General features: G+C 36.3%; 2 protein-coding genes across 14 annotated transcripts in view; one reads left to right on the forward strand and one right to left on the reverse strand.

The window, feature by feature from the left end:
- Nucleotides 1-3387, forward strand: part of LOC125659959 (unconventional myosin-XVIIIa-like) — a 74958-nt gene extending 71571 nt beyond the window's left edge. For all 13 annotated transcript variants that reach the window (XM_048891783.2, XM_056167192.1, XM_048891799.2 and 10 more), the window contains one exon: nucleotides 2241-3387. In XM_048891783.2, the coding sequence (XP_048747740.2) occupies nucleotides 2241-2254 (14 nt within the window). In that variant the 3' untranslated portion in view covers nucleotides 2255-3387. The remainder of the gene's footprint in view (nucleotides 1-2240) is intronic.
- Nucleotides 3388-3525: 138 nt separating this feature from the next.
- Nucleotides 3526-5912, reverse strand: LOC125660006 (acetylcholine receptor subunit alpha-like 2). Its single transcript, XM_056142533.1, has 2 exons — nucleotides 5567-5912; nucleotides 3526-5376 (listed from the first exon to the last, which is right to left on the reverse strand). Exon 2 carries the CDS (start codon nucleotides 5114-5116, stop codon nucleotides 3746-3748), a length of 1371 nt encoding a protein of 456 aa, XP_055998508.1. The 5' UTR covers nucleotides 5117-5376; nucleotides 5567-5912; the 3' UTR covers nucleotides 3526-3745.
- Between the last annotated feature and the right edge of the window lie 3602 nt (nucleotides 5913-9514).

A 9514-nucleotide genomic window follows, 5' to 3' on the forward strand; every position in this document is an offset into this window, starting at 1 on the left:
AGATAAAAAACTGTTCAAGTCATCATCCTGGGGCAAAGGATGTGGTCTCAAGGTCACTTCAAAGTTGACCTTAAATTTTGTTTTGTTAAAACTTTGATATTTTGCTTAGTATAAGGACTAGGATCATCAAATTTTGTCAGTTGATGCATCTTAGGACCTAATATCATGTTGTGTCAAAAGTAGGTCATGGTGACCTACTTTTTGAATTTCGCAGGTAATTATTATTAAATGGATTTTGATGCATATCTTGGACACTTTTGAGCTTATGATCATCAAAAGTTGTCAGTTGATGGATCATGGGACCTTGAAGTGCGTCATGTGAAAAAAGTATGTCACCATGACCTACTTTCTGAATTTTATGGCTAATCATTTATGAATACATTTTAGGTTCTTATTTCAGATACCGAGAGGTTTGGAATCATCAAACCTTGTAAGTTGATGCATCTAGAGGCCTCAAAATTTTTTTTTTTTTAAAGTAGGTCACAGTGACCTACTTTTTGAATTTTGCAGACATTCAAATTTCACATTTTCAATTTTAGATGAATATTTTGGACACTATGAAAGCTAGGATCATCAAACTTTGTCAGTTGATGCATCTTGAGTCTTCATAGTTTGTTGACCAAGAAGTAGGTCACCGTGACCTACTTTTGGAATTTAACGGCTATATTTTAATATTTCAGATGCTATTTGACTTACAATTATCAAACTTTGTCAGTTGATGCATGTTAAGTCTTCAGAGTGTGTTGACTAAAAAGTAGGTCACCGTGACCTACTTTTGGAATTTGACGTTTATATCTGAATATTTCAGATACTATTTGACTTCAATTATCAAACTTTGTCAGTTGATGCATCTTGCATGTGATAGATCTTTAAAACCTTGTTAATTGATGAATCTTGGTTAGTGAGAATTTTTGCCTGTTCTACAATGTATCAGAAGAGCGATTCTAGGCCCATGGGCCTCTTGATTTTAAACACGACCAGTCGGACTAGTAAATCGACATTTTACCCAACCGGACCTAATATTTAGTAGACTCGGTCGGTCGGACATGCTTTAGTGTCAGACCTTGTTATCGATGTGTAAACTCTGGACATTTTACTCACAAACTTCATGTAAAAGTGCATTGGACTTTGTTTTCAGTTTGTGAGTAAAACACATTGATAAATTCTTTAAAAAGAATGTTTTATCGTACAATAAAATGTTACTACTGTAAATAAGAATGAGTAATATAGATTCATGACCTATATGTTTTATAATCCAATAAAATACAAGCACATGTAGCAGATAACTGTGATCGATCTCATAACTCCCACAAAGAATGCAAAATTAAGAGTAGGGCAAACACGGACTCCTGGACATACCAGAGGTGAGATCAGGTGTCTAGGAGGAGTAAGCATCCCCTGTCAACTGGTCACACCCACCGTAAGTCATATTTCTTGACCGGGTAAACAAAGTAATCCATAGTCAAAATCAGCGTGTAAGAAACGGCCATAATTGGTATGAGACATGTCAGACAGCATTTTACCCAATGACAGGTTTTATTGATGAATTGATGTATGCTAAATTAACCACACCTACTGTTCAGGTAACCAAAGGATAAAAAAAAAATTGGGTCTTTAAGTTATCTACACTTCCCACTGAGTAGTCATTTGTCCCACATAGCCAACTACAGTATTCATGATTGAAATTAAGACGCTCATCCCAAACTGATGCTCATTGGCACTTGCTATAGATAAAATAAAAAATTTAAATCAATTTAAAACAGAAAACAATGACTGAGATGAATAGTGATTTATACAGACCTTCTATTTTGTTTTCATTACATTCAACAAGTTTTAATGAATTGAGTCCCGTGGGGATCCGGGTTAGAATAGGTCCTCAGTAGTCCATACCCTTTCTTGTCGTAAAAGGCAACTATATGGGGTGGTCCTTCGGATGAGACTGCAAAAACCAAGGCCCCATGTCACAGCAGGTGTGACACGATAAAGATCCCTTTCAGCTCAAATAAGCGCTGAGCATAGGCCTAAATTTTGCAGCCCTTCACCAGCAATGGTGATGTTTCCATACGAGCGAAAAATTCTCGAGAGAGACGTCAATCACTAAGTTTTAAGAATGAAAACGTCTTATTGTTTTAAATTTGGGAATGGATTAATATTTTGACATCTTTAGGGTTCATTACAATATACATTGTACATGCCATTTTTAAAAATGCAAGTGTAATTTGAATTTTCTTGTGTTTCAGCTGGCTATGACTGACAGTACAGCAATGCTTAGTTTATGGGCAAAGTGCAACACTTCCCAGCATGGGACAAATAAATACCTCCAAGAAATCAAAAACCTATCCAGGTGCTCAAGAGAGTGATACAAGTCCTAAAAACACTCTCACTAAAGACTCTAGCTTCAGACCACAGGAAACAAATGTTTTTTTCTGGTGAAATCCTTAGAAACTTGGAATTAAGTAAAGTTCACAGGAATAGTGATGTTGTGGTAGTGAGAAGGGCCTTTTCTTCATAAATATTTATATTCAGTAATCTAAAACTTGAATTTGATAAAAACATTTTATTGATTTCATGTTCTTAAGTGGATGATTACATAATTATGGACAAAATATATTTGGAAAATATATTTCCGTATTTAATATAAGTGTTACATACATATTGAGCATATCTATGTACATGTATCATAGTAATTTTTTATTCATCGATATACTGTAAACGTACTTTTTTCCACGGGTTCATAATTACGCGGAATCTCAATATCAGTTTAATCCGCGGGTAAACAATTACACGGATTCTTTGTATGACTACAAAGTATGCTTTGTATGATTACACAGTACGCTGTGACAAATTTCCGCGGAAAATTTGTTACCGCGTTCATAGCGTAAATTAATACCACGCGGAAAAAAGTACGTCTACAGTATTAATGAAAAAGTCTCTATACTTCTGTCAAGGATTTTTAACTGTGATATAAGTGTGCTTTATTTATCCCTCATTCTAGTACTAATCCAAATGTATAATAATAATGTAATTATCTCCCTTGCCAACAATTATCTTAGTAAACAAAACACAAAAGAAGAAATTGTTTTAAAAAATTATTACTTTTACTAGAATGGTTGTGTATGAACAATGTCACATGCAGAAAAAGTTGAATGTCATACTTGTATGATGATGGAAATTTCAGCATTTGAGATATGAAAACAGTGTTGAATGTGGATGAAAGCAATGACAATATGTTTGATTGTTCCTAGAAGCTTAATAAAATGGGAACATAGGAGTTTTTCTTCCTTGGTCATATTCTTACAGCAGGAGAATATGTCCCCATCAATTTCATCTTTCATATGTTGTTAGTTATTTCATTGATGCATTTAGATAAAAAAATAATAAGAAAAATTCGTATTTTTGTTATGATTGTGGGTATGATTAGATGATTTAAAAAAAAACAGTGAAAGCTGAAGGTTTTATGATTAATGAAGCTTCACTTTGATCTGATTCCAGAGGACTGGGTGATAAATAAAAATACTTAAGTTTAAATCTTAAATATACATATTATTGTATAACAGCTCAATAAAGATTTTAGAATACATGTAGTTGAGTACTAAAATCAAGTATCAATGTAATGCTCTTCACATCAAAAAAATACCACCCAAATTATTGGGTCAATATTTGAAAACTTCCAGTGAATATGGTGTGTAAAGTCAAATGAATCACACCATAGTAATAATTTTATTTTATTAATGTCATTAAAAAATTACAAGTTTCTGAACATTTCATCTCCATCATTATGGGATATTAAAGCTATAGCAAAAAAGAAAGAGTTTGCCATAGTCAAGCACAGATAGACCAACATGAATAATCGGTTCAATACGTAGGAGAAAAGCTCCCATTCATCGGTGGTATGATGATCCTTTTCGTGCCCATGTTTCGTTTTTCTTTTTGTTCCGTGATGGGATTTTATATTCGTAGTTGATTCATGCTTCCATTGATCCATCTCTAAGCTCAAAAGTTTTGTCTGAACAATCTCATTACTTTTCGAGTCATTCTCGGTGTTAACACACAACATCCTCCGGACTTTGTTCAGAAAAAAGTCGCGAAATAATGGAGACATGTGGTCGTCCTCGGGCGATTTGTAATAGAGGTACAACACAATACTGGACAAAACACACGAAACGCACACAAGTGCCATACTGTTTGCAAAGTAAATGGCAATGCAGGGGAAATTGTCAGATGAAGACGGTAATTTGTCTTGCACAAGCAAAAGGAACACGGTTATAGACAACAAAATTGTAACTTGTAAAGAAATTTTTTCTCCCGAAAATGGCGGCAGCACGAAAGCCGTAAAAGTTAACATATTAATCAAAAAGCAGGGAAAAATTACGGTTACTACATAGAATAAAGGTTTTCTTTTCATATGAATATATACGGTTATGTCGGGAAACGGGTGAGGACAGCAAGTATAATATACATTGTGTCTGACTTCTTTCATATCTACCACCACCCATTCATTGTGCTCCACAAAGTCAGCAACATCCAAGTTCACATCTTTTCCCTTTATTGCCAAGTCAATATATTGTCCTGAGTATATCCATGAACCAAATGTTAATGTGCACAGTTGATGATCAAAAGGAAAATATTCCACGTTCATTTTGCAGACGATTGTCACAATACTTGGGAAATTGAACCGTATTTTGCCTGTATAGTGAATTTCGGCTCTGAAATCTTCCATATTGGGCATGTGCCCTTCATCGCTGACTCCTTCGAATAAAGTAATATCCGGAACCCAGACATGGGAAGAGGGCACCATCAAATCAGACAGGTTTTTAAAATTTGAAGGATTCCATTTCAGCTTGCAGTCCATCCATTCTAAATAAACCCATATTTTTAAGCGCATCATCTGGTGCTTCTCTGCCACATCGACAATATTTCTCAGTGCAACTCCGATTTTAACGAGTGATAGTTCATTGGTTCCACATACCGGTTTGAAGTGGGGATCATATTCTGACGAGCGTAGTAGGTGATTGTATAAATTCACATTCGTTCGATTTGTATCACAGTAACACAGTTTGACGTAGGATCCAATAATTGAGAGTAAAAGAACTAAATTCCGTCCTATTATCTCCATTTTACGCGATTAACGCCAAATTCATTGTATATTACAACGTCATGTGTGACGGTTAATTTCAACGTCATAAATACTGCAGTCATGCACTCGGACCACCTCGGCCTCCATCTAAATGTAGGGTACCGGATTCTGTCGTCGTTTTGTAATTTGCATTTTGATTGGCTAATACGCTGATGTTTGAGGCTATTTTATAAAACGGTCAGCTTCCCTTTGTGACATCATAATATAATGACGTATAAAATATAACGTCCAACGTCAAACTTCCACCAGAGTTCGTTTGCTCACAAACCAAACTCTTCCACTTAGGCATTATGGGATAGCGATTTCTTAGGCGTGATAATCGCGGACTCACAATATACAAATCTGTATATTGTGGTGCGTCACATAGGAGAGGTCTATTCGTAGGTGACGTAATGAGGCCTCGACGGGGAGTTTGCGTCCAACGTAAACACTCCGAAATTGTTGCTAATGCGGTAAAACTCATTTTGCAGCCGTTGATAGAAAAAAAATATCACATAAATAACTAGCCTAGTTCGGAACCGTTAATACCAATGTTTTACAAACGTCAACCCATTTAAAAGTGGTGCCACTGTGCTTTCAGCGTTCTCAATCATCTTTTTAGCATTTGCCTCTGATATCAATACCATTGCATTTTTCTCATTCGTCCGAGATTTTTATAATAGCCAACTACGAAGAGAGTCCAGAAATATATCTACCACTTTAAAAATTTCAAAACATTTTATTGAAGTATCAAAATGTTTAGAAAACTCGCGCATTCACGCGCACGCAAAGTCTATGTTTTTACACAATTCATTCTACAAAATCAGATCCTAGAATACGCTCACAATCGCTACAATAGGATCTGACATAACCCCATAAGGTGTCATGTCCGCATGACCTTTCGCTTGGAATATTCATGAGAACTATCAGCCAGTCAGATTGCGCCATACAGACAATGATGGCTATTTAGGCGGTTCCTGGCAATTCGTAAACAAATTGCTGTAATCTCTCTCCCACGAAGTTTATTCCACACTGTAAAATTGTATATTTTCGCATAACGAATTTTAAACTTTTGCAATAATGCCTAATATATTCCGTTCATACAAACAACAAAACGTACGATATGAAATACACCCAGATTAAATTAATTGTGAATTCCGATTTATGTATGACTGGGGATGGGTACGATTTGAATAGTTTTCAAGATGGCTTACTTAAATAACGCGAGGATTATAACGCCAGTCGACGTAAACGGTGCATTGTGACGTCCATCTAGCTGCGATGTTTTCTTTCAAACCAAACAATCACAGCCATTTTCTTTGAATTGTGAACACCGATGATTTCAAAGCCGACGCGCTGATTGGCTGACATAAAGTTCATCTGAACATGACCCCTAATCGGGTTATGTCAGGATCCAGTTGCACGAACGTTAGTTATTTAACTTCGAGTTAAATCCGTAACTAATAGTTAAATTTTAAACTGTTAGTTAGTTGATAGATAGTTAAAATTGGGTTGCACGAAAAGTTATTTAAAAAAACCTATTACAAAAATGTATCGAGTCAAAAGAAGCGTTCATTGAGCTCATGTTTGTCAACAATTACATATCCAAATCCAAACCGTCCCTTACCTTCGTGCACTTCCACTTCTCTGATGTTTATAGTTCTTCCCGGAGATTCATCTGAGCTTCGTCCCCTGTCCAGGTGTCCACAGGTGCTTGGGTTCAGGACCCTCCCCCCTCCGAATAAGCTACATGAGTTGATTTAATTATTTTTTTAATATTTTAAGCTCTTTTAGAAAAATACTCTCACTGGTAACCGGTGAGGGTATTCTTCTAAAAGGGCTTATTCTGGACTTTATGGGTATGCACGACGTTGTTGACATGTATTAAAAATATTTTCAACAAAAAAATAATTAAATCAACTCGTGTAGCTTATTCGGGGGGGGGGGGGGGGGGGGGGGGGGGGGGAGTCCTGAACCCAAGCACCTGTGGTCCTGTCTATAAATGATTTGCCTACACCTGACGACTGCCGCCCTGTTCTTCATGTTCCTTCACCTCAGTCTTCTTTTAACTCCATAATATCCACAGAATATCTTTCAAAGTCGATCTTCAACGTCTTCTCTTTTCAAAAGTGAAAGCGCATCACAACTGTAAGTGTAACCTTGCGCACCCCCGTTTAAATCATATCCCCCCCCCCCCTAAAATTAGACATATGGAAGAGTTTTCCATTATATACTTCCGAGTTAATGTATATGTATAACATGTTGATATACTTGTTTTTTAGCGTCTTAATAATTAAAACAGTTGTTCATTTGATGGAACTTTGTTTTGTATTTTCGTCATTTTGAACATATATGACGCTTCGTTGTGCAGGTCAACAATGTGAAACGTATGGAAACGTGTTGTTTACACAATTCAGCAATGTTACCGATCAAAAATGTAAGTAAAAGTAAAGCCAATTCAACTTAATTGATAGATTATCATCCCTGTCCGCCCCTCAAAAATTGGCCCGCCCCGAAGTTTTTTTATTTTGCGAAACTTGCGATTTCCGGAATATTTTCATGTCCGACTCCGGTATTTACACTTCTTGTTTACATTTCCGGTATAGTAACGTGAAAAGCCACGCGAAGAAAATATATATATATGGTTTCTTAATTTCTCGCGTTCTTACAGGCGTAAATCTTGAAGAAGTTAGGTATATTTCTGTTTGAAATTAAAGCTTAACCAAGAATTCGTCTGTGAAAATAGCATAGATCTGATTGATATCCACCTGGCATTAAATGATGCGCATCTGTTGAAAAATAAAATCGTTTGTCTTTAATATTTTTCTCAGAAAATAAAAATTAAAAAATAAAATCCTCCCACCCGCCCATACTTTTTGCTGACCCTGGATGATAATCTACTAATTAAGTTGCAGGGCCGTAAATTAACCTTCAATTTGGAGGAGGCAGGAAATTAGGCCCAGGCCCCCAGACGCTGAGCACATTTTGTGCACACTGAACACGTTTCGTGCAAAATCCTTGATTCTAGGGCCTTCTAAGATGTTACTTGACTAACTCATTCTAAAAGAAAGATTTGGAATGCTTTTTAAGGGAGGTATCATGTTCTTAGTTATTGGAAACAACATAAATTCTAATGAACTTTAAATTTTAATTTTTTTTGGCTCAAAAGTTGAAGGAGGCAGCTGCCTCCTCCGCCTCCATGTAATTTACGGCCCTGAGTTGAATTGGTCTAATAAGATATCAATATTTATCGGGATATAAATACGGGTTGGTCACGTGATCAAATTCCATAATTTGATCACGTGACCAACCCGTTTTATATCCCGATGATACCTTGCAGTTCTGATATCATATGGTGTAGATTTTGCTATTGTGTGGTCTCATTTGATATGAGGTTGCCGTTCGTCATTATATTATGAGGTTTAAGACAACCAGAAAAGGTTTTTCAGAAATAATGACAACATAATCCAAAATTGGTCAATCTTCTCAATGCGCTTTATGAAATATGCAGGCGTGAAGCGCCCAGTTCATGCTTGCATATATATTTCAAATATAAAATTTACTTAACACACACGCATTTCTTTGCCTTGTCATGCAGGGCCGTAAATTAACCTTCAATTTGGAGGAGGCAGGAAATTAGGCGGGGGTCTGGGGGCCGCCCAGGCCCCCAGACGCTGAGCACATTTTGTGCACATTGAACACGTTTCGTGCAAAATCCTTGATTCTAGGGCCTTCTAAGATGTTACTTGACTAACTCATTCTAAAAGAAAGATTTGGAATGCTTTTTAAGGGAGGTATCATGTTCTTAGTTATTGGAAACAACATAAATTCTAATGAACTTTAAATTTTAATTTTTTTTGGCTCAAAAGTTGGAGAAGGCAGCTGCCTCCTCCGCCTCCATGTAATTTACGGCCCTGTCATGACTAAGCAAAACACACACACACAAACACACACAGAGTCTTTATTCGGAAGGGTGTGTGTGTGACGCACAATCCTTTAGCATTTTACCTCAAAACAATTTCCAACCTTCTATTTATTAATTCGTGGAGGGGGGTAGCGCACCATATATATTGTCCAAAAAAAATCTTAAACTTCATTTTTTTAAAATCGTTTAGGTAGGGGTATATGGATTCAATTTATGACTTCGACCTTACATTATTACCATTACATCTTCTGAATAAAAAGGGAGGGCGGGGTAATCACCAAAGATATATTAAAATAAATAAAGATTGTGACTACATTTTAACAACACAATCAACAGCATTATAATTAATTTAACAGCACATGTAGTTTGTAAATTTTCATTTCATGGTGTGTGAGCTTTAGGCACCTCAAATACCCGACACATAGGAGCAGGAGGGATAACATATACTAGGTGACCGTTCTCCTCTTTTATAT

Source organism: Ostrea edulis, chromosome 1, assembly GCF_947568905.1.
Source record: "Ostrea edulis chromosome 1, xbOstEdul1.1, whole genome shotgun sequence".
In the NCBI taxonomy this organism is placed as follows: domain Eukaryota; kingdom Metazoa; phylum Mollusca; class Bivalvia; order Ostreida; family Ostreidae; genus Ostrea; species Ostrea edulis.

Coding starts and splice junctions, on each gene's coding strand:
- LOC125660006 (XM_056142533.1), bottom strand. CDS start 5,116: ATGGAGATAATAGGACGGAATTTAGTTCTTTTACTCTCAATTATTGGA.